The sequence below is a fragment of the Chiroxiphia lanceolata genome, chromosome 1, assembly GCF_009829145.1.
Source record: "Chiroxiphia lanceolata isolate bChiLan1 chromosome 1, bChiLan1.pri, whole genome shotgun sequence".
Taxonomy (NCBI): domain Eukaryota; kingdom Metazoa; phylum Chordata; class Aves; order Passeriformes; family Pipridae; genus Chiroxiphia; species Chiroxiphia lanceolata.
This window is the reverse complement of record NC_045637.1, coordinates 101,384,126-101,409,960: the sequence shown is the minus strand read 5'-3', so window position 1 is coordinate 101,409,960 and position 25,835 is coordinate 101,384,126. Positions and strand designations below refer to the sequence as shown.

The 25,835-nt window shown below is 39.7% G+C and overlaps 2 protein-coding genes across 7 annotated transcripts in view; one reads left to right on the top strand and one right to left on the bottom strand.

The window, feature by feature from the left end:
- Nucleotides 1-2,106: 2,106 nt before the first annotated feature.
- MPLKIP (M-phase specific PLK1 interacting protein) lies at nucleotides 2,107-7,964 on the top strand. The gene is made up of 2 exons (XM_032675667.1): nucleotides 2,107-2,526; nucleotides 7,342-7,964. Exons 1-2 carry the CDS (start codon nucleotides 2,173-2,175, stop codon nucleotides 7,543-7,545), a joined length of 558 nt encoding a protein of 185 aa, XP_032531558.1. The 5' UTR covers nucleotides 2,107-2,172; the 3' UTR covers nucleotides 7,546-7,964.
- Nucleotides 7,965-19,865: 11,901 nt separating this feature from the next.
- CDK13 (cyclin dependent kinase 13) overlaps nucleotides 19,866-25,835 on the bottom strand; it is a 49,304-nt gene continuing 43,334 nt past the window's right edge. For all 6 annotated transcript variants that reach the window (XM_032675610.1, XM_032675635.1, XM_032675643.1 and 3 more), the window contains one exon: nucleotides 19,866-25,006. In XM_032675610.1, coding sequence (XP_032531501.1) covers nucleotides 24,150-25,006 — 857 coding nt within the window. In that variant the 3' untranslated portion in view covers nucleotides 19,866-24,149. The remainder of the gene's footprint in view (nucleotides 25,007-25,835) is intronic.

Below are 25,835 nucleotides of genomic sequence, written 5' to 3'. Positions count from 1 at the left end.
CACCGCCCCCTTCCCTTCCCCTCCCGCACCCGGGGCAGCCTTAAAGTGTCCCGCCCACTGCATCGGCGGGACAGTTCTGCTCCCCTGTTCTCTACTGTAAGGCACTCCCCGCTGGACTTTACAAAGCAGGAAAGCGCCTTGCAGATGTTTGCAGCAGGAATCCTGCTGTTCTGGAAGCTTGTACTTGCCGTTCGGCGTGCAGACTGTGACATGCGACATTGCCAAGAAGGAATAAAAAGTAAAATGCCTGCTCCCCCCCCGCAATCCCCCGAAAGGTTTTCGACACTTACTAAGGTAGGCAGCCACACTGGATGCCATTATATTTGCTCACTGGCACCAGGTGGATCCTTCATCACAATTCTTCACTGAAGGTGCAGTATTACTTACACTGTAAGGTGTATCTTCAGTTGGCTGTGGAAGGGTTAGCTTGAATTGACATTAAAGCAATTCGTCCCTGAGCGAAGTACAGTCTGACTCTTTTTAGTCCTATTTTAGGACAGAGTAGAAGACTTGTTATAGGAACATCGTAGTGTCTTCTTTATCTGTAACAGGATAAAAAAAGCCTGCACACAGTTTTAGCATTTATTTATGAGAAATATGATGTAACGATAAGACAACAGTTGCATCTCAAGAGTAGCTGAAACTTCTGACAGCTTGAACACGAGCATTATGAATAGCACAGGCTTAAGAAATGTTGCATGTCAGAATTCTGAGGAAAAACACAGAAAATCTTCTACATTACAGGTTCGTTGACGGGACATGCTATGCATAATGTCCCATGTATGACATGGATACTTAAAATCCTAGAAGTAATTTGGATTTGTCAACAAGAGGAAATTAGTCAGTTGAATTATCCCAGTATAACTCAAAATGTACATAACACTATGTATTTCTAAATTCGTTTGGTGTGGAAAGGGTTTAAATTAAATGAAGCTGTCCTTTTTTGGAATGAGACCAATCAGACAAATTCGTAACTTATGTTGATAAACTGTATTGTGTAAACATGCACAATAGTAACAGATAGAAAATTGGTCTTCTAGACTAAAGGATTAGCAAAAAATTTAAGTGAGCAGGTTTAGCCTCTTTCCCTTTTAGAATTAAAAGGATATTGTCTCATTTTGCACAGGAAAATTTTATAATGTAGTGGAGAGCTGAGTTCACTGAGAATATAAAGTTAGTTCTTGCCATTGAAAAAAAAAGTCAACCCAAAGCAAATCCCAAACAACTATTTAAAGCCAAACAAAAGCAAAACTGCTTTATAAAGCATAGAAACATTCTGCTTATTTTAATGGTTAACCTGTGTTCTGTGCTGTTCTGAAAGCCCTCTTTAATTTTCATGTGACAATATCCTAAAACTAAATAGTGTCGATAGAAATAAAAAAAAAAAGTCTTTATTATTTTTTTGTACAGAGTTCTTGAGGATTTGCATTAGTATACCTGAGAACAGAGCAGGAATGGTAATAACACCGTTTAATTGCTGCTAAATATGAGGTTCTCCTCCAAGAGCACCTTTTGCCACGAGTTTGTGTGAGTGAGTCGTTGCCTGAGCTACTACTCCACTGAATTGCTGGCAGTTCGAACTGACTGTAAAGCAAACCCTTTCCATTAAGGTGCTCTTTAAATACGTCACAGTATGTATTGTCAATTGGTACTGCCCTCGCGCGCGTAGTTATTTGCAGGCTCAGATGTCATAAGACAGCAGAACAAAGACGCACAAATAAGCATATCTGAACTGCCATGAAGTGTGAGGTAGATACTCTCTTTGCTGTACAACAGATCATTTCGTTGTTGTTCACTGTAGCTGTGGAACCGCGGGTGTTCCCTCACAGCACCCAGGGCTTTCACCGCCTGAGTTACCAGGCACGGCTTCTACGCGTCTCCTGAGACTCTCTTACTCCAGATTATTCCTCTTGATCTGGAAAACGCACAGAATTACACAGGGTCGGCGTGACAGATTGCTATGCGAGGCTAAACGGGCCGAACTCCCACTCTCCCACTTCCAGGTGGGATGGACGGCGCCTCGCCTTCCCCGGCCCGGAACGTTTGGAGGCCGGAACCTTCGGGCCGCCTGGCGGGGAAAAGGCGTGGGGAAGGAAAAGGAGTACGCGCGGCGCTGCCATTGCGCAGGTTCCATTCCCGGCGCTGCCATTCCCGGCCTGTCTCTTTCTGGCCATGTACCGGCCAGGGTTCCGCGCGCCCACACCTCCCTACGCGGGCGGCGGCTTCCGGAGCCCCCCCTCCGGCGGAGGGCCCCTGCCGCCCTCCCCGCGGGGCTACGGGAGCCCCCACCACACGCCGCCCTACGGGTCCCGGCCCGGCCCGTACGGCGGCGGCCTCTCGCCCCGCGGGCCCGGGTTCCAGGGGCGCTTCGGGAGCCCCTCGCCGGGGGCGCAGACACCGCGCAGGCCGCAGAGCGTCAGCCCCCGGTACCCGGCTCCCTACGGCGGCGCGGCCGCGGCCGGGGCGCCCCTGCACCTGCCGTCGCAGCACAAGCGCTCACCCGGGGGCTTCCAGAGGCACTTCCAGGTATGGGGCAAGGCGGAGAGGGACACGGGGAGGGAGGGAGGGAGCTGCTGCCGCTTTAAAGCCCGCTAGGGAGAGCACGTTGAGCGTAGCATCCACCCGCTCCAGCACGATTTTCAGCGAAGAGCGGCGCTTGCACCGCACTGGGCAACATCAGCGTTCCCTCCCCCCCGCAGCAGAGAGGACGGAGAGAGCACAGCTCAGGCAGCTGTAAGATGAGGAAAGGGAAGAGGCCCCGGGCCTGGCCTGTTGTGAAGACACAAGGGCTGATGAAAGTGCAGCTTTTCTTTTTCGTATTCTGGCATGTGAAGGTACAGAGAGAATTAAGCACCGCCCAAAACTGCAGCAAACGCCTCTTTTTCCTGTACGTGCCTCCCTTTGATGAGTTTTCTTCGATGCAATGGTAAAGCACTATGTGCTTTTAGTTTGCCTGTATTGTTACATCATGAGAGCTTCCCTATCCACACCCTGTCCACACCCAGAGCTTCCTGGGACACGGCTAGAGAACAGGAGTGCTTATTAAAGAGAATTAAGCTGAGGCTCCTTTAAGCAGAAATTAGAGCACCTGTTGGGATAATAGACTGTCATTTTGAAGTCTTTGCATTGGACACTGAAAGCTTCTGTTTGTGTAAAGTAGTTTTCCTGACAGTCATTCCCAACGGGTTCTGCGGGTTTTGCTTTTTTGCCAGGTGGGTTAGTTGTGGCATGTGACTGGCAATGCACATAGGGATGATGCCACATTTATGTACGTAACTGGCTTTATGCATTATTAGAGAAGCCTTAAAAGTCCAACAAATGGCACGTGCAGTACAAGCAATGATAAATTTTGTAGGTGCTCTTACTGACACTTCAGGGATTAGAGTGTGATAATGAAGTCAAATTTTAATAGAGATTAGTAAAATGTTAACATGCCTGCACTGCATTGTCATATTTCCATTCAGAAATAGTACTTTGTTACTTTTTTGTGAGGCAGTTAGCTATCTTACAGGAATCTCTTAGTTGGTGGAAGGGGATCATTCTGAGCTTTGTACATATTCTTCAGCAAAACAGCAAAGACTCTCCTAGTGTGAAAGCCAATACATGGCTTAAACTCTGTACCTGTGGAAAAGGCCAAGGATGTGGCATTTCTGCTGCAGATTCTGGAGGGACAGTTTATGTCATCGATGTCTAATTTCCCTTCGAAAGATGACTCTTTGGCTGTTCAATTAAGTGGCTTTTTCAAAGCCTACCTTAAAGTAATTGAGCAGAAGAATATGCAGGAATCCTTTTGTCCCTAGTTTTAGTCAGAACTGTTTCTTGTCAGGACCCGTGGACAGGAACAGTCCCATAGGCTCATTCATGATGTAAGAAACCCAATATAAAGAAGGTCTGAATCCAGTCTCAGCTTGTCACAACATTTTCCCTTCTCCCCTTTCCTTCTTTAGACTTTGTGAGTAGTTTAGGAGCATTGGCCTGATGGTGATGCTTTGAAAGACTCAAAGGATATTGTATGTCTATAGCTCTGCGTAGGGCTGAAGTAATGTCTGTCTGCTTTTATGAGAATCCACAAGGGCTGTTTTTCCTGGGGGGGGGAGGCAGTGGAGGCAATCGCAGAGGGAGGAAGTCTCGTAAACCTCAAGTCCCCATTTTCTTTGGTGTGGACAAGAATCTCTCCATGAGGCCATGAATAGATTCAGGTAGAAGGCCTTTTTGCATTTTCGAAGCATCAGATTTCTTTGTGAACCATGTGTATTGTCCCCCTCTCTTCTGTAGGTGCTGATGTTAAGAGAACTACAGCAGTTTTGAAATCTGTGATGCTGTGGTCACTTTTGAGAAAGAAGTCTTAAGTGGTCCTTTAAAATCTCGTCAGAAAATCCAAAAGATAGTTTATGTTTACTTCAGTGTTCCATTAATGTCATGTCATTGGCATTCTGTGCTCATTTTGTGCTTGCAGACATTCATTTTTTGAAATGAGCAGAAAACACAAAGAAAAACATAGAGAGCTTGTTTTTTCTGAAATGGGTGACAACCTTTATGTGGCCAATAGTTTACAGCACTTTCTGGTCTTTCCACAGACATGCATCTGCTTTATATGTTATGAAAACATGGTCATGAAAACAAGGGCCTGTAGTGACAGGACAAGGAGGAATGGCTTTAAACTGAAAGAGAATGGATTTACATTGGATATTAGGAAGAAGTTCTTTACTTTGAAGGTGATAAGACACTGGAACAGGTTGCCCAGAGAAGTTGTGGATGCCCCATCCCTGGAAGTGTTCAAGGCCGGGCTGGATGGAGCTTTGAGCAACCTAGACTAGTGGAAGGCGTACCTGCCCTCTGAGGGAGGGTTGGAACTAGATGATCTTTAAGGTCCCTTCCAACCCAAACCATTCTGTGATTCTGTGTTTGTTGTAATTCTTGAGTATCTACTCTTAGAATTCACTTAGTGGTAATGTTTCCTTTTCTACACTCAGCAGGAATTAGTGAACTAGCTGGTAGCAGTAGCTTGTTAGTGGTGTGGATCAAAGATTATTACAGAAAGTGAAAAAAAAAACCCAAACCCCAACCTTTTGAAATGGTACAGTTGTGATTTTCATGTTTTCTGTGTATGCCAGCAGCTGTAATGACATCAGATGAAGAAAGCTGATAAAGGGAGTAACTGTCCCCATTTTCAAGGCAGTGTTACTCAGCTCAGTAAGGTGTTAGTGAGTAGCACTAAAAGATATTGTTTTCTACTCCAGAGAGAGACTTTATATCTGGAGAAAAAGTATTGAGAACAGATTGACTGTTTCTTTAAGGAAAGTTAAGTGAGAAAAGACTGTTGACATCAGTGACAGCAAAAGAGAAAGGTTTTTTAAGGTATCTTTGGCATCAAACAGTGTCTCTTGCACAGAATGGTTTAATTTCTACAGGTAGGGCAATTTCCCTTTTCCACAGGCCTAAAAAAATACAGAGGGGAAAAAAGCATATGTTGACTAGCATTCTAGACTTAAATAATCTACATGCTTAAAGTTAACGCTTACTAAAGTCTGTCAATCTTGTATTACATAATAATACATTTCCTAGATTTCAGACATGCTAAAAATGTCAGTGTTACTGATGGCCTGCATATATTGTAGTGAAATTTAATATTATTAAATAAACCCATACAAATGAGCCTTACCATTGAATTATTTTGTTCCTTCACTGAATACTGCAGATCATTATGTCAGCTGAGCTTTGTGTTCTGCAGGTCAGATATAGCATTAAATAAGCTCCACACTCAAACTGTTATACAATGTCAAAGTTACTGGGTCTTCCTTAAATATGCTGGTTTAGAGATGGTGAAGTTTTGTGTTTTTTTCAGACAGAATGCCCTGTGTACTACTGCTTTACTACTAAATGTGAGGGCTTAACGTAAACGTCACTTTCGCTAGTGCATATTAACTTCAGACCATGTCCCTTAGAAAGTTTTTTAGATGTAGTCTGAGGTGATTCTCTCTGATCCTTGTAGGGTTTGATGCAATAAAGAAATTCTTCTGTTTTGAGATAATCATCTAAGCTACATAATCTAACTACAAAGGATCATTAGAAACAAGTGCCCTGTAAATAAGACATGGATGTTCCCACATTTGGTCATGTATGCATTGTCATCAAGCTTTAGGAGTTCTAGAAGAGTTCTTGCTGGAACCAAATTAACATGTTCCTGCCACAGCACATGAGCAGAAATAGGTTCAAGCTGTTTGAGGGAAATCTGTTCTTCTGGCTAAACACAGGGGGCTTCACTGTACAACACCATTTCTCAGTTTTACCCAAAAATTGTTTCATGTGATCTATTTATGTAGATTCTGTAAGGGCTTATTAGTCAAATTCAAATACCATCACTGCTGGTCCAAAAAGTCAGGGGTTGGGAGGGGTAGGAGGGGGAAGCAGCCCATAATCATGCGTTTTTACCATCCTTCACAAAGTTTGATACAGTCTCAAGGAGTCCTGTTGTTCTAATCATACAGAATGCAATGGGCATGTTTAGAGACTATTGTGTACCTGTAATATGTGTTGTTTAACTTTGGTAAAAACAAAATTAATTTAATTAATACAGCTTTAAACAAACTCTCACTTCTTAGGGAAGTGAATCTGAAGAACAATGGATGATGCTAACAGGAGAAAATGGTTATAGGCATTCCTTTATGTCATAGCTCTCTTTAAGTTGCAGACTTGTAGCAGCTTTACACAAGCAATTGTAGTGATCCTTGATCTTAAAAAAAAAAAAAAAAATCAAAAGTTCCATGCGAAAGTCAGTATCTGTTTAATCACTGATTACCATTCAGATTGTACATAAAATAAAACCATCCGTTCTCAAATTTCACAGAATACTGGTTTGAATGAAATGTGTTTTGTTCTCAGTGAGTTCTTTGGGTCATTTGTAGCTATTTGCATTAAACAACACTGTGTTCAATGTGTAAGTACTTAATATATGACTTCTGCTCTTGTTAATATTGTCAGCTCTTCCTCAGCCTGTAACTCCCTGTTTTGTTATTCAGCTTTTGTTAGACATATCGTTTACTTAGGCAGCTTATGAAGAAAAACATGAGGAGCTTTTCTGTAGCTGTGTGCCAGAGTGATGTAAACAAGTATTTCGGAGAAGTCTGTTGTGGGGCTTTTTTCTTATTTTGGTAAATCATCAGCTGTAATTAAAAGAATAATAAAGTTAATATTTTCTGAGAAAGATGCAAGTGAGGCATAGTAATGATCATTAATAATCAGCTTCAAAGCTCTACTATGGTAGAAAGAAACATTTTTATTTTTTTTTAAGTTTGAATTAGTCTATTGAATGTTTCTTTACCTGATGGTTTTCTTCCAAAGGGATCACCCAGGACATCTACTCCATTTGGTACAGCGCATGGCAGAGAGAAAAGAGTGTCTAATGATGTGGAAAACTATTACAGACCTTCAATGCTTGAGGACCCATGGGCTGGCCTAGAGCCAGTTTCTGTTACAGACATAAACCAGCAATACAGCAGTGAGCAAACAACATGTACTGGTAAAAAAGGGAGGTATTTCAGCTAACACTTTTAAAGGCCAAATAACTCCATCTTGTCAGGAAAACTTTGGGACAAAATCTTAACACTCACACAAGATGAACAATAATCAAGACCTTAGATAATGCTTTTATTTGAACATATGTCCACCCTTTTATCCTACTTTTTTTTTTTATTGCATTGGATATTTTTATGTATGGGACAGAAAAGGAGTGGTAGGAAACCTTACATTTCTGGCTATGTGGAAGTGCCTACCAGCTTTGAAGAACAAAGTGTTCTTTAATCACCAGCGACTGATATGTGACTGTTAAAACAGGTTTCCTTATATTACCTCTTCCATGCCAGATTGTTAGCCTTTTATTGTAAAGTACTTTAGGAAGTGGTATTTTTTTATGTTTCAACATTTTTAGAATGAAGTAACTTGGAAATAAAATAAAGTTTTGTAAATTCTTGTTTTGTAATGTATAAAGATTATTTTAGGACTCTTGTTAAGGTGTACACATTAACACAAATAGTACTATTGAAATTAGGTGACTTCTGTAAATGTGCTTGTATGCTGTAGTTAACCTGTGGTTTTGTGCATAGTGATTTTTGTTAATTGCAGTGTAACCTGAAGTTGAAACGTGACTTTTAGCCATCTCAGGAAACAAATGTATTGCTTTTGGAAAGTTTAATTTGTTGAACCAACTCTTGAGTCACAAACTTAATTCTGTAATCATTTGCTTTTGTGTTTAAAAAAATACAGTTGAATCAATATTAGACATTTTTGGATTATAGTAACAAGTCTGTGCAGTGGCAGTTTAAGTCTAAGGAGTACATAAAACATCAAGATAAAATAACTGGAAATGTTCTCTGTGGGTCCACCTGTTAGAATAGAGGTTTTGTTATACTGTTGACATTAGTACATGCATAGTTTTTTTTTTTATCTGTACAATATTTTCCAATTATTTTTTATTTTTACTCATGGCAGGAATCATTGCCAGGAGAACTGTTTTGTGTGTGTGCATGCTATATTTTTATACTGAAGTGGAAAACAAGGAGTTGCTTTTTTAGACCTTGTCTTTACATGGAAGATCCATGCATCTAAAGTACATCACCTCTGTTTTCCCCCAGCTGACCCTCTTGTTTTAGTATGATATCCAAAAAGGCTGCTCAGAGAACTGAGAACATAATGCCTTCTGGATATCAAGAATGGTTAAATCTTTATCCCAGAATCAAAAGAACTGTGCCTTAAATGGCAGCTGTCAGTATCATTATCTGTAATAGGTACCAGCAAAACTGAGATGACAAGTTGCAGATAGTCTTTAGAATTTATATATCAGTTAATTGATGTCAGTTGTGAAAAGTGAAGTATAAAGTTTTCTTTCTTTTTTTTTTTAAACCTTGTCAGATGCTGTAAAGCTCACAAAAAAAAAAGTTGCAGTCTGCTTAACTAAGTCACCTTTTTTTTATTGCTATTTCCCATGTGATTGAATGCAATTTATTTTTTGCAATGTTTGGTGATCTTGGAGAAACAAATATGATTTTATTCAAGACACTAAAGCTCTGATGTGTTCACAGTTAGATATGAGAAGAGTCTGGGTTTGGAAAGGAGAAAGGAAAGGTAAAGGATTCCTGACAGAAGGGAGTCTGTTAAGAGGTGGGACTGCTTACACAGTGGGCAGTATCAGCTGTCTTTGCACATTGCAAAGGTACATTTTGCCACTTTGGCTTTGCAGTTGGCCCAGGGATCAAAGCCAGCCTCCTCTGGTAATAATTCTTAACTCCTGGAACCAGGTGTCAGACATCAGTGAAGATAAATGTTCCAGAAAGACTTGAGGAAATATTCTTGAAGCACTGTTTAATCAATGCAGACCTTCTACAATGGCATCTGTTAAGCTGCTGCTCCAGTACACTTCAGGATATGATCCAACAATTATATCACACTGCTAAAGACTCCAATCACTTGGTCAAGAATCCACACCAAAAACTTAAAAATTATTCACTTTTCTGGCTTCTAGGAGAAATTCTACAATTACAGTAAAATTTTTAAATGTCATTGTTGAATAGCTGTAAAATGCATGAACACAATTTCAGAACTATAAATATAATGTACTTAAAGCCAATTTAAGCTTTGCCTTTTGTGCTGCGATACCCAGGAAGCTTAAGCACTTACTTCCTTACCAGGTTTTTTTCCTTTTTACCATATGGCAAACATTCTTTTTCCCCACATGTTTCTAACAGAGAGAAAATATATCACTTCCTCATTTATTAATGAAGCTACTTCATAGTAACAGTATGACTCTGGAAATAGCATTTGATGATAAAAAGTAAAGCACAAATGCATCCTTTCTTCATGAGCCCATGAAACAAAACAGTGCCTATGTCTTGTTAATGAAGGGATTCTTCTGTAATGAATGTACTAAGAATATGGGCATTGCTCTTTCTTCAGCAGACTTAGATTTTAAGGTAAGTAATTTAGCTCCTTTTTCAGAAGTTTGGATGGGTATACTTTTCCATTCTGTTCTGCTCGCATTGTGTTTCTCCATCAAGTCCTTTTGACTTTCTATTCAGTTGTTGTAAAGGAGTTGTATAACTCTTGACTAACTCTTCCAGCAAAAATTAATTCATTTGTTGCTGTTTGCTCCTATATTTAACATTGAACTGCATCGCTACTACACTGTGCTGATATCACAGTAACATAACTTAAATCAGATGAATACATGTGTAATGCAGCAACACACTGGGTGGGTAGTTACCCCAAGTTGTACTAGAATAGTTCTAAGTTCAGGTTTGAGGTTCCATTGCAGCTTTATAATATGGAATATTCATTCTTCTCTGGCACTTAGTACACACTATTTTATATTGAAACTGTTAAATAATTTAGAATATTGAAATTACAATTAAAATGGGATTTTAAAAGTTCATATCAAGCTCCTCTTTAGAATTAGCAATAATGCATTGAGATGCAGCATTTTCCTAATGTCAGAGCTGGGAACACTTGCCAGGGAAAATGCTTCTGGATAGCAGAATCGATAACTACTTTTGTAGTCAGGTTGTTTTCCTGTTAAGGGTATCTTTATGTGCTCTTCAGTTTATATAAATTGTGTAATTAGACATCTGAGGGGGAGCATTTGAAACATGCATTAATTATAGGGAAATTCTACAAGCAGCTGTTCAGCTTCCTTCTAAAGAAAATTTTTTCATAGTCAGTTTGGGCTTCAAGTTGTGCTTCTGAGTAATCTCACTGAAGTCAGAGGATTCACTCATGCAACTGAGATGTGTAAGTATCTAATGTTACAGTTTGAAAATTGTGTCATCCCTTAGTCTGTCAATGCTTTTTTCCAACACTGCAGTTAACTGCTCTGCCTAGCTATTGCTCTGAATTCAAGTTCATATATGAGCCAAGACTGTCTTGCAAATTAATTAAACTTGTTCTTACAACATTTTCCAAAACTCTCAAGAGTAAAGACTGTTCTCCTTTCCCCAAATCTTGGTGCTTACCTTCCTCCTAGCTCCTTGGAACTGGGGAAAAAAGGGAGGACTGCCTACACTGATTGGTGAAGAATCATGTAATGATTTCATGTCTCAGGCTTTCAGAAACTTGTGTACCAATTAATATAGGTAACTAGATAAACTTTTTTATCATTTGAGATGTCTCAAACAACTTTTTATAGCACAAGAAATGAAAGAAATCACTGTTATGCTCAGCAGTAGTACAGTTCCAGCATTCAGTCATTAATTCACAATCAAATTTTTTTGCCTAAAGTAACTTTTCATCTGTATATAACTAGGCACAAAGTGAGTCATTTTCATTTTCTGCCATTTTCACTGAAATGTGTGCTTTGCTGACTTGGAATTTAAGAACACTCTCAACCTGGACTTCTGAATTTACTTTTACAAAATTACTAGCTCTGGAGCGTTAGACCTCACATCTAGGCCTTCCCTTTAAGGCATTTTAGATCTGGCAAAAAGAGCTTTGTCTCTCATCCCCATTGCTTCCTTGACGACACTAGGAAACCTTTGACTAGGGCTAGAGACAGTTGTGCAGATGCTTGGTGCGAGACCAGGCCATCAAGGTACCCTTCCTCTCCTAGAGGTTACCTCTACCCTTGCCATTCCAGAGCAGTGGGGCCTAGGAGGTGTGTTGAGCCAAATAATAATCCTTCATTTTGCTTCACCAGCTCTGTGTGGGTTTCAAACCATAACCATATTGGGGGTTTGCTTAGTGCATGTCCTGAATTTTAAATTTCATCAGTGTCTTCTGCAGTAAAATCACAGGTGAATTCCACTGACCTTTGTTCCTTGATCTGTGGCTGTTGCATGTTGCTGTTCTGAACTATTAATGTAAACATTTGTACTCAAGAACATAACTTTGTGGCTAAAAGGGGTCGTACCAGTACTGTTCCAGAGTAAAATTTTTAGTACTGCTGACACCACTGCCATTAAAATAAGAGCTTCTCTGTCCCCCTTTAACAGGATAAAAATTAAGCAGTTGAGATGCTGAGCTACAAACTGTGGTCTGTGTAGGGCCAGATGGACATACCTCCATTAGCTGATTTCCAGATTGGAGATAGAATGGGGTTTTAACAAAGAGCTGAAAAAAATTACCATCCCACTCCCTAAAAAGACAGAAAAAGGTATTTCTCAAAAGTAACCTTACACATGAAACAGGAATTCTTACGCAGCCTCAAATTTTTCCACAGTCTCGCAGAATGTGAGTTCTGTGTTATTCTTTTTCTTCTGGAGAAGCACGGGCTTGTTACCATAACTTCAAGGCTTTCCATGACATGAACTTCAGTTAAAACCATCAGCTCACCATTTGACCTGCTCTCTGACAAAGAAATCTCTAGGCTATACTGTTCATTGGATGTCAGTATTATTTTTTTGACAGTGAAAAAGTTACACCTTCAAATTCTACCAGGGACCTAATTTTCACATATTGAAATTAATTCTTCAAATTGCTTAATTCTGAGTATTCATTTTTTCCAGGTAACCGTGACAGGATTGTGGAGAATGTATTAAAGTTATGCCTTTTTTCCCTATAAAAGAAAGATAATAAGTTGAATTAATTTCATTAATGTATCAGTCGTGGTTCAAGTAGTGATGGCAGTTTGCAAATTCAACAGAATCTGGGACTCCCTCCTTTCTTTCTTGAAAAGGCTTACACTTTCCAGAACTGGCCAACACGGTTCACCCACAGGCACACCGGGTCAGAGCTTTTGCAGGTGAGATACTGGGATGGCAATAATGGTCTCCAGGGTGCCAGATGGACATGTGAATAGGGACATCACTGCAATTCAGTGTGACCTGTATTAGCCCATTTCTACATTGCAGCTACAATAGGATTTTAACAAGGACAAAACAAATAAGTCCCCTTCCCTCCCACACACACAGAGACACACTTCAAGGGACTTTTAATTTTCCAAGTCTATGGTAAGCCACTATGTTACTGAGGTAAAGAATAATAGAATTTAAATTGTTTTTTCATTTATTCACTAGTGACAGCATCTTAGGAGGCAAAGAATTTGACATCACATCAAGCTGAAATTTTTAACACAATTACTTTAAAATGGGCTGCACTTGAAAATCCACATGTACTACCCCGCTTCTGTGGGCAGCAGTAATCATGCTGCTTGATGCTGTATTAAACTACACTTAAAGCTTCTGGTATCCATATGTATTTAGCCACAGTCTAATTGCTGTGTAGCCAAGATAGTTAAAAGCTGTTACTGTAGAGCCAGTAGGTTTAAATCTTTGTTGTATTCATGAGGAAATTCCTAAGAGTTCAAACTGCAGAATGTGATGTTGATGCAACTGCTAGTATAAAGACCGGTAAATAGAAGAACAAAACCTCTTTGATGCAGATTATTACCTTTTCAAGCATCACAGAAGCTAATGCTAAAACAAGGGAAGAGGACTCAAGCTAATTGACAACTTCTGTGGATGACTACACAGCATAAACCACAAATAAGGGTGACATTGCACTTTCCTATAAAGCTTTCTCTTGTCTGCCTCCTGGTTCCTATGGCAATAAAATTACACTAAGGAAAATTACATGGTTGTTCATTTTCAGATGTTAGCTGTATGTGCACTATGGGCAACAGGTTGAGAAACTGCGATAACGGCTTTCAAATGAATGAACTGACAAATTTTGTGTTCCTCTTGGAACTGAAGACGGCTTACACTACCAGCAGTGTTCCTGTACTTAAAATAGCTTCTAAAATAAAATTCCAAGTATGTAGAAAGCTTGTGCAAAGAACCTTTAAATCCCTGTTATCAAGGTATCTGTTGCATCTGGTTGCATTTTTCTGACACTGTTTAATTTCCTCTCAGAATAATTGCTGCATATTTTATACATAGACTCTCCTGTAGCCCATCATCATCACTGCTGTGAGTGAGGTGAGGAAGAAACAGCTAGTGTCTGCACTGTGTGGCAGAAGAGAACCCAGTGTTTCCTGTTCTCCCTGTGTCATTCCCTAAAGCTAATAAAATATTCAGAGCAAGTTTCAAATGTGTTGCCTTCCTGACAGGAGGGATGCCAGCAGAAAGGCAGCCATCCTTTCCAACACATACTAATAATAAGTGGTAGCTGTTTAATTCAGTGAGCATCTGAAAAAAAAAAACACATTTCCCCAAGCACCTTTCAATTCTGCTGTAGAGAATACAAATAGACTCAGAAACATTACTCTTAACAAAAGAAATCCACTTCTTACAGCATAAGCATTCATGGACTTCAGATAAATGAGAATTTCTGTGATTTCTTTGATAATCCACATGTTTGTGCTTCATGGCTCTCCAGGAGAGCTGCATTTCAAGTCTTCTGTGGCTAAAATAAGTATGCCAAATTATATGTAATTTTTTAAATGGAAGGTAGTTTTATTTTAAAAAAAGTGAAAATTGTGTTCAAAAAGGAAATTCTGACACAGGAGAATTAAAGGGAAATCCCTGCTGCAGTTAACAGGGGTTTTGGTTTTTATCCTTTGTCTGACCTAAAACCTGCAATGACAGCAGGAACAATTTCAACTCAAGATAAAAGTTTTAAGTTTTCGTTCACAGCACTGTAGCAATGGAGTTCACAGTCTCCTAAGAAATAGAGAGGGATATTTACACTATTGAATTTCACTGTATATGGAAATGATCTGTGCTGTAATCCCTTTCACTGGAAGATTCTTAAACAATTATCATGGAGTAAAGCAGTGTTTAGCTCTACTAGCCATTACTTTAACAAGACTTTTTTTTAATGACCAGGATCTTCATAACTGATTTGATGCCTAATCTGGTGCAGCACTTGCTCTCTCATTTCCTGGATGCAAATGTGGTTCAGCTTTTCAAATTAATGAATCAGAAAGCCAGTTGTGACAGTGTTGTAAAATTATTATTTTATTAAACTTTAAAAACAGAAAAATAAGCCACAAATTCACTTCCAGAGTTGAGGTTTCAGGTCCTGAAGGGTTTTTTTGGTTGGGGACTTTTTCCAGACAGGAGCTTTAAGTGGCATAATCACTTTCTAAAGCATAGGACTGTCACCATAATAATTGTAAGTCTTTTCATGCATCTTACTTTTTAAAGCTACAGAAAACTGAGCCTAAAAATGTTAATAATCACTAGTAGTGGTCAAGCTCTGAACTTATTATGCAACAACATGTCATATGTCACATGATGTAGATGAGGCTTTGCAAAACACAGAATGTGTAATACAAGTGTTACAAACCTGATTTCTTGCTTTTTCTGAGTGGCTACAGAGCATTTAGTGACAATTTGAGTGGCTTTTGCCTTCCCACTTAAGAACAGTTCTAGAACTACTCTGAAGGGGCTACCAGCTTCCCCAGTACACTTTGGGGCACCTGCTTTACAATATTCTACCAATAAGAAATCTAATTCCCATTTGTTGGGTCTATGTGCTTATGAATTTAATAATGGTGCTGTTGATGTCTTCTCTCTCCTGTCCCATGAAATCCTCCAACAGTTACATGACTTGTGAAAGCATTACACAACCAAATGGTGCCCAGTTGGAAGGGGTCAAGCCAGTGTCCTATTGAAGTCTTTGCACAGCAAAGTATGTGCTTGTATGTTTTTAATGTTGATTTAGTCTTGTCAAATTGTTGTCTCCGCATTGTGTAGAAACTTGGTCAGTTACCACCATTTCTTACAGCAGAGCCTGTTTTAAATACTGATCACACTTAAAACACAACTAGAAATAGATTCCCAGAAATTGTCAGTGAAGCACCTGCATTTGATATTCTTTCTATTCTGCAAATGAAATCCTGACCTTTTACTGTTAACTGCAGTCTTTTGTTGTCAGAAAAAGGTTTCAGACATTTTAATTTTTAATTAGTCAATAAAACTGATCCCTCTCATTCTCATTGCATTTATCTTCCCAATTCTGTAAGGCAATTGATGATCTCACCCAAATTTAAACTACCAGCTTCCACATGTTGTTATGGACCACAGTGACCAGTTCTGCTGGATGCTGTTTACTCCTCTTCTGCTCTTGCCACCACAAACATGTCATACTGATGAAATATTTAGACAGAAGTATATTTTAACCAAGACAGGAGGATTTTGGGACTGTATCTCAATTAGATACGTTTAGAACTTGATGGAAATACTTATTCAATGCTTTGATATACTGCTTCCCATAATGAAGGTCATCCTGTAATAGTTTATACAATACAAAAGCTTTGTAATGCTGAAACCTTAATACAGGACTTGAGGAATGAAAAAGAAGAGTGGAAGAGGCTGCAAGGTAGCAACAAATGATGGGTGCGTAAATAAAGCATGCAGAGTATTTCCCTGGATGTCAGGAAGCAATTTGCATTCTAACAGTTGAGACTAACAACAAATACCCAAATCAAACTGGAGCTTCCCAGGAGATCAGTTGAAAGAGAAGGCCATGTAAAATTTACCTGATACTAGAAGCTGAAATAGAGTTGAATTTCTGATAGAACAGGTCTGTGAAATTCTGTGGAATTTGTTGGGTGTTTTGTCATTTTTCCCAGAAGGCACCATTGTAATTGCAAGTACAGTTTGCAAATAAAAATTACTACTACTATTACTACTACTACTACCTGCATGTCTTCTTTCACTGTTTTGTGTAACTGTATGTGCTTGCTTGGATGTCTCAGAGCATGATCTGCAATCCATAACAAGAAGCAATCTGTGGAGAAAAACGTACATAGCTTCTAAAGTCTGCCAGCTTCAGAGTAATACTTTCCCAATGTGAAATTGCCAGACCACCTGCAGAAAATTTTTTTTACTATTATTTACTACTTCTCATATACACAGCATTAATAGATTTCTGTTCATTTCCCACATCATCTGTAGTTCTTAGTCCACTGCCCAACCCCTCCCCACCATGAACGATTTTCATGAAAATAGATATTTAAAAAATGGTTCCAGTTGATCTTTGTTCTGCAAAAAAGCAGGAAGGTACCTGTGCTGCCGCTGCCAGAGGGTCCACTGCCTTCCTTGTCTTGAGGGCAAGTATTCCAGCCTGGGGATCACATGACTTTTCAAGAGTATTTGTGGGGCAGGGAAGGTTACAGGACCTGCACATGGATAACTTTGGCTGCTGGTTTTGTCCACTGGGCACAGCATCGTTTGTTTTCCGGTATGGGGCTGTGTTTTCGTTTTAACAGAAAGGCAGGGGGATGCTCCTCTTCTGTAACTTCATGTATGTTTTGCCAGTGGAGCAGCTGCAAAGCACAAGTCCCAATCTCTCAAGCCTGCATTGATTTGCAGGTGGTTTCTAACATCCAAAAGCTCTCTGAAGGATAATGGCAGTAAAAACAGAGAAAAAAAAATAAATAAAAACCAGTGCCAGACCAGGTCCTGCTTTGAAACCACTCCCATAGATCCTTTTTGTAATTGGTCAGGATGAAGAATGAAAGTAGAAATACGTTTGCTGGACACCTAAGTAATGATCTCTTCCTTGCTCAGGGAAAATCACCTCCTGAAGTCAGGCTTCTGTCCAGTTGTCAGGCTTCTGTCCAGTTCTCTGTACAGTTCCTTGCTCAGGGTGACCTAGAGACAGAGCTATGAGAGAAACCACCATTGGCAGCTCTTGGTGCTTCCAGCAGCAGGGCATCAGTACTTCCCTACCACTGCCACCTGGGCAAAACTAAGATCCTCAGAAGACATTTGAAGGGCAGGAGAAAGTCTGCTTTTCCCCTATGACAGTACCTGCTGACATGCTATGTGCATTTGTAAAACAGGTCTGAAAAGGACTTGCACGAAAGAAAAAAGGCACCTGTATTAGACATTGCTGCACATTAAACACTTGCTTATAGCTATGTCCTATAGCAGCTAACACAGTACCCTAGCACATAGGAGGTGGTACAGCACAGACACACATTGCACAAGCCAAATACTAACTACAGAAACCAATTAATCACCCCAAGTTACCTTAAGGGCAGCACACAGCTGTCAGATCTGCTTGCACGTACCAGGAGCTCCCAGGCTGGTTTCTGTAATGCTTACACTCAAGTATTCCCTTTTCTAACCAGCTATATCTCTTCTACCCTGTATTTTCTAATATTGAAAAAAATCTTCAGAAAGCCTCTTTGCAAGAAGTCCCATTAAAGATATATTCACCATATTATGAGAATTAGCCATATCAATAGTATGTCCAAAGTGCCCACAGAGGAACTGCTGTAGCGGAATTGAAGCCATGCTGCGTAAAACGATCTGAGCATTGCCTATTAGCAAGGGCTGCTATACATGAAGAAAAAGAAAACACCACCATAGGCTCAGACTCAAGGTTCCTCTGACTGTGAGTTCTCTCCAGGGGCAATAAAAAAAAAAACAAAACACCAAAATAAGCAGCCATAATGAGCACACGATTCTAAAAGCAAAACCCTCAAGCTCCATCAAAGCGAATAATTGACTGGGGAAAGAAACAGTTCCCCTTATTTGTCAAGTAAGTTCTCTCTCCCCTTCTTTCTGTCACTGTAAAGTGTTCTGACTCATTTTCTCCCACACTGGGGGAGTTTGGTAGCTGTAATCCCATTCATCCAGATGGCCTGTCAGGGTTTATAGGCATTCCTTAAAAATAGAAGCAACCTAATCCTGGTTCTGGTAATTTAAAAGAAATTTTTGCAAACCTGCATTGTACTTTCAGAGCTAACAGGCAATAATTCATGGCTGTGATATGAGATGGTTGGTTTCCTCTTTTGCCACCAATTTCACAGACACATTCCTTGCTCTGTGTTGATACAGGTTGTTGTTCTGCAGTTATTTGCAATCTCTCGTCTTTCACTTGATGCTGATTTTTTGCAGCTGAGGATACTGATTCTCATGCAGATCCCACTGGAATTATTACTGGCACCTTATTACACACCCATGTGGCAGTAACAGCTGAATGAATGGGATGCTGCACCATTTTCAAACTGTTACAGTTTCATACTCCAACACAAACCAGAGCCAACTTTGTTACATTACTGGTTGCAATAGCAGCTTACATGAGAAAAACTGAGCAGACAACTAGAACTGGTTACACACAACTGCCAGATCTCCTGTGTGCAAGTCAACACACTTGTAAGACAGCCTGACCTTGTCATCAGAATTGAAGTCCAGGCTTTAATTGTAGCTGTCATCAAATTATTGTCTCCAAAGTGAGATGTTTTGGGCTACAGCTACACATCCTGGCAGCCTAATGTCAAACAGCACCTGTATAACTGCTGCTGGTCCCTGCAACTTCCAACTGCATTCTCAGTGCCCATGTTCTGACTTTTATCAATGACAAGACATGAAGCAGCAGTCTATCCAACCTGGAGAACTGAAGATAGCAAGTGCCATATTTTTGTATGAAGTACAGCATTTATTGAAAGATGCAAACAGTTTCATTAGATTAGGTGGTACAGTAGGATGAAGCAAAAGAAGCCTCAGGCATTCAAAGCACAGTTGCTTAAGCCAGGCTCAATTTAGTGTCTAACCAGCGACTGAAAATACTCTTTGGGATTGATTTCCTGTTACTTCACACCCCCCCCCATCCTCTTTAAATAGACCGTGGTGGGGAACATTAATTGCACCTCTGCTTGGACACTGCCAAGAAAACATGTAAAGTTATACGTAGCCCACCATTCTGAGAAGCTCCCAGGTGCTGGAACTGGCTTCTCACCGCTGGAGAAGGCCACATCCCACACCCGTGTCCCAGCACACTGCCAGCTTTTGCTGCATGACCAGTGCTGGGTGGGATGCTCCGTTGCACCTTGGAAACAGTACTGGAGCAGCAAAGATATTTTTTTTTAAATAACTTAAAGAATTTCAACACACTGAAAATTATTTTCACCTGGATACTAAAAAAAACTTTCTCAGTGTTCTTTTGAAATGCTTTTTGACAACTAGAGAGGGAAAACAAAGACTTCGAGTTTTCGTGTATTTTATTTACAGGCCACACAATACATTTTATATACAAATGGCTTAAAATAACAAAGAGTAAGCAAGCTGAAGCATAACAATTTGTTTTAAATTAGGTTGTCTTGAAATAACTCCTGCAATAAAGTATTCTTCACCCTGATAAACACATTAATTCAATTTTAAGTCAATCCAAGGTCATTCCATTTTTAAATACAAATTCAAAACAATTTTCTGGCAATTCCTTAATTTCATGACACACTTCTGCAAATGTAGAACATCCCAAAACTATCAAGAAATAGCTAAAATTTTCTCATGTAAAAAACACAGTAACAGAATAGACTGGGGAGAAATGTTGTATGCAAAACACTTGCGTGTTTTATTAATGAAAAGAAGAAATCAGGAAGTACATGTGAGATTTTCCTCTCTTGGAAACATAGTCCAAGATCTAATCTGCCTGCAGACAAGAGGTATCCCGTGTTACTTCAGTACTTTAGTTTTTACCACACAATTATCTATTAAACTCTTCCAACTGTAAACTTCACCAAAACTGAAACTGCCTCCTGCAACAAGCAAAAGGAGAAGAGCACTCAGAACTGTAAGAACTTACAACACAGCATTTATTGCCTTTGCTTCTAGAAAGCACCTTACAGTACTGTGGGATGGAGAAAATTTAACATATACCACATCTTATGGAAACATAAGAAAATAGAAAGGTTTGCCATTTAAAAATTATTTTCCCAAGAAATTATATTAAAGGATACATGTATTTTTACACCTTTTCCCTAACACTGCTCCTTCTGTTCAGCATAACAACCAGCAATCCATAAAAGCTGTTTCCTTTTCCTTTGGCTGAGTTTAAGAATTATAATAGTCTAAGTGTTTTAAGTCATGGTCATAGCAGTCCAGTTGTACTCGCTTTCTTCCTCTTGGTATGGCTAAAGACCACACTTAATATAAATAATGAAGTACTTCCTACTTGATAGTCCATTATTACAGTATTTCACTATGTTTATTTAGAAATACAAACACACAACACTTACTTTTTGATGTAGTGTCCAGGTCTCTGTAGCACAGAATTGCAGCACAGAAAATATAACCCCAAAGGAATGGGGAGGGACGTAAAAAAAAGCCACGGCTCCACAGAAAAATAACGCAGTTTTCAGAATGTCTACTATTGCATCAAAAATGCCAGGGCCACATGATGTAAATTGCCAAACTAGCAGAGACTCTCTCTGCTGAGTGGAGTTTGCTCGAAAGGTAAAATTCTGTCAAAAGCTCCTCATCGTGTGTTCTAATTCAAAAGAAACGTTGACAGGTAATACACAGGTTGGGTGCAAATGATTGTGGACCTACAGTCATTAAATCCCACCAGTTCACTGGCTGCTAACCTGCCTAGACAACTCCGGGGCCAGGGAAGCACAGCTGCAGGAACAATCCTCCCGCCACAGCTCCTGAAGGCTGCCCTGGAGAAGCAGGGCAGAGCTCCTCACCCACGTGCAGCCCATGCGTAGCCTCCACTGGCCCAGGAGGAAAGGCTGCCAGCAAAAGAGCCAGGAAGATCCCCTGGGTCACAGAGACTGTCATCTCTTCAGAATTATCACATGTGGAAATACATTAACTTTCCCTCCAAAGTATCCCAACACTGTTGTCCCAGGCAAATGCAGTGTTCAAAGTCACAAGCTAATCATCATTTAACTGGGGAAAAGTCATTGTACAGTACCCATCTGACACAGCGTGCCAGAGTTTTGTTTCTGATTCATCTGGCAGTCAAGTGTCTATTGCATCTTCTTCTCTCTCCTCATAGTCAGGATTGCTTGTGCTCAGGCCATGTTTCTCATGGCCAAAGACTGAAATCCATTTTGGTGGAACAATGTATCAGAGTACTGCCAGCCCATAAGGAAACTGCACTGTCATTTTACACAGGCAGAGGGGACTCACTTCTCTGCACTAAATGAGGTGAACTAAACAAGTTAAAAATTTACCTCCAAAAGGGAAGCAGTAGGAGACTGCAAGGAGACATCTTCCTTGCATTTTTTTATTGGAAGGCAATTCATTTAGTCTTCTGAGATCTGTTTTCCATTTGAACTTACCTGCACTTTAGGCCAACTATCACCTGCAGTCACACTGCAGGTGAGTAACCCCAGAGTGCACACTTTCAGTGTAAGTAACTGCCTAAAAGCTTTGAAAGGCCTTTGCTTGATTCTGAAAAAAAAAAAAAAAAAAAAAAAAAGGCAGCAATCTGTGTATCTCTGTGGGACTGGGTTTTTTAAAGATTAGTAAACAAAGAGCCTTAGCTGACACTGTCCATATCTAAACAACACTAATGATTTTTGTCTTTATAATTTTACTAGCACAAAAATGCTATGAGGGTGTCCTTACTCAAGGAAAACTATCCAATGCACTGTCATTCACATGAAACTTTTGCTTTTCTTAAGCACAGGCTATTCAGGTCATAAGTATTTGTTTCTGACCTGGCCACTTTTATTTTCAGATCCCAGGATTTTTTTTTCTCTGTCTAGTGAAGGCAACTGCCAGACTTGTAGGGACACCGTAGGTAGCAGGACGCTCTCTCTGCTCCCCATTTGCCAAATCCTCAAACACTACGTAGTTAGCAAAGTGAGTTTCTCCACGCTCCACAGGGTGGGATTTAGCCATATAGGAACCAGGATTTTCAATCAAGACAAAACACCAACAGCTTTGGCTTCTACTCTGAAAATCCAAAAAGTCACTGACAAGACTACGTTTGTAATAGTGTAAGTAGAAATTTTACTTTTTTTTAAAAAGTAATATTTAAACACTCAGTTACATAAGGTACCGATTTGTCAACTGGATAATCAGTTGGAAAATTGTTTCCAATATGGGCTTCAAAACATTCTTTTACGTACAGGCAAAATATAACCATACCTCCTCTCTGCAGGAGAGAGACCACTTGTCAAAGGAAGGAAAAAAACATGCTGGAAGTTGTAATTAGTATGAGGAGTGGCTCTTGATAAGAGTTTTAACTGTAATAATTTTATCAGTTGTTCAGAGAGACTCAATTCCAATATTAAAGTGTTCCGTGGAATAGCAGATATAAAAATCAATTAATTGGCACAATTACAAGTTTACAGAGAATTAGAACTAATGTCAAACGTTTTGCTGTTGCTTTAAATACTGGTCATTTTTCCTTTGATTACTTTCTACAATGAAGTACTTGTGGTAAAAAGACAAGAATGTCAGCTTTTCACACAAAGTAAAGTAATTACTGCTATTGACATTTAAGAGAAAAAACTATTTTATCACTTGGTAAGGACATATGAAGTATAGTTTATTTGGCAGAGGAACTAAAACACTTACAACTCCAAGAGGGAGCTGAGGAAAAACTACACTCTTCATTCTTCTCCTCACTCTTTATGTTTCTCAAGAAGTTCAATTTGGAAATTACGATTTCACCAAGGTAAGATCAGGTCTCTAAGTAACTGGCCCATGTAAAGTAAACAGCACAAGGTTATGACCTATTTGAGTTTCTTACTATTATCTGAATTCTCTTGTTAACTACCTAGGTTTAGGCATATATTCATACTGATCTATAAAGTACTTCCAAATTTTTGCAGACCTTAAGCTTACATGTTAAGGCACTTACCATTCAAGTAAAACAGTTTTTATATAAACAAGCCTGGGAGATGGACATTTTACCAGAACATCCATTCTTTTTTTTTCTTGAAAGAAAAAAAAAAAAAACATTGACCAAATATTTATAAAATTTTGCATCGAGAGAAAGGTTGTGTTTTATTATCTGAAATGAGCACAAAGTACACCTTCCACAATAACACTGAAAGCAGTGCAAAGACTGACAGTGACCTTTGACTAAAGGTAGTTCTGTAAAAAGAAAAATACCAAATAAATCAGTGCCCTGCTTTGATTGTTGTAAAATTTCCTTTTTTTTTTACATAAAAGTTGGTCCAAACTTACAAAAAAAGCACAAATGTGCATAGTTCAGAAGATCTGAAAGAGTGCCATAAAAAGCTGATGTCCCTAAATTTAGCATCCACTTAAAACTGCCAAAATACAAAATAAAATTCAGAACTAGAGTTTGTGAACATGTACAATCAATTTATCTAGTTTTCAGACAGCATGAGTTGTAAGCATTTTTTAATTTTTCCTACTGTATGCAAGACCCTTTTCCACATAAAAATAAAGCTGTTGAATTAACATTATTCAAGTCTGTTGAATTGCTGCTTTAAACTGCAGCTAAAGGGGGGGAAAAAAAAGTTTTTCCAGATAAAAATGGTGTGCCTGAGGAAAAACAGATACTCAATATGGTAATCCTCTGCCTCGCCCTCTCACTGCAGATGTGCTAATGTGTCCCCTGTATCCTTGAGAATAGCCGGGTCCTTGGGCAGGAGAAGTCCAAGTCTGTCCATGCATGTGGCTGATGCCACTGGGGTTTTCCTGCAAATTACTTCCATAGCTATAGTTGTGCATCTTTGAGGGCAAAGAGTGCGTACTCTCTGGCCCTGTGGAGGCATCACTGCTGCTCCCCAAAACCGGGATTGGGCCGTGGCTGTATTCAAACCTATGGTCTTTATCTCCACTAAATAGCATGGGGCCAGTGTTGAGGTAAATGTCTCCATAACCAGTTACTGAGCTGGGAAAGGATTCTGAAAAGGCTGATGGAGGAGGGGCAGCACCAGAGTGAGATGAAGCAGTACTGTAGTTATCCAAAGACTGAATATCCGAGTTTCCAAGGAAACTCCTCCTTTCTAATACTCCTGATGATCCACTTCCTATTCCATCGCTACTGCTGTAACAGGCAGATGAAAAGGACGATGATCCAAAGTTATCCTTGTAGTCTGGGCCTGTAACATAGGAGTCTCTAGCCTGATAATCCACACTCGTTTGTACTGGCTCCTCCGTTGTCGCCTGAGCTTGATGCTGAGCAAGCAGCTGCAGAAGAGCTGCTTTCACTCCTGCATGAGGATCTGTTCCTGAAGAGTTAGTTATAGGCAAATGCTGATTCTCTGTCCGATAATCAAGGTCTTCATCAGTGAGAGGCGGAGGCTCTGGTGGCTCGGGGGGTCGCTGATCTGGAGGCAGGATCCGAGGGCGCTCCTGTTCGGGTGTTCGGTTCAGAAGCCTCATCTCAGACTGCCTAACCAAATCCTCTTGACCTAAGAAGATGAAAAAGAAAAGCTTTGGAATAAAAACACACAGTAACAGTTCCAGAAAGGAAAGGACTTTCCTGTAAAAACAGAGGTTTGTTACTTCAATTCCCATTAACTTATTAGTTAAATTTATCAGTAGTTATACAAATTATTTTGGAGAACAAAATTTGGCAACAGCTCATTTGCCTCAGGAGCATGATGCAGATTTCTCCTTCAAGTAAGATTACCAGACAAGCAGTTAAAGAAAAATAGTAAGAGTTCCCTAAAAACACCCCACCAAACCCAAATAACCGAAACAAAACTCAAGCAACATGTAAACACTAGAAAATTCAAAGAGGGACCAGGAAAGATTCACAAATAGGATAAAAGTCTCAAGGGACAAAAGGCCACCCTATCAAGGAACAGCAAAGCTCTAGGTTTAAAAAAAATCATGAAAAAAAAAAGCATACCACTCAAAAAAAACCTCCAAAACCAAAAACCCTCAGAAAACAGCCCCAAAGCACTTCAGAATATTTCTTTCAACAGCTGCAAACCACAAAGCAATACGTACACCACCATATATCAGAAACTGAAATAGCAATCCAAAAAGATGAACAGAGCTCTAAACAGTGAGAAGAATATGGAAGCCTCGACTGTACTCCCATGGAAACCTTTAGCCATGTGTGCAACAGTTACAAATAGCCACTTACAGAATTTGACACTAAGCAATTGCTCTAGTCAGCATTGAAACCCCAAAATAAAACATCCTCTCACCAAAATATGCTTTACCTAAACACACAGTCAAAACTGGCAAATTCCATTCATGCATCTGCTAGAGAAGACTGTCTTCTCCACC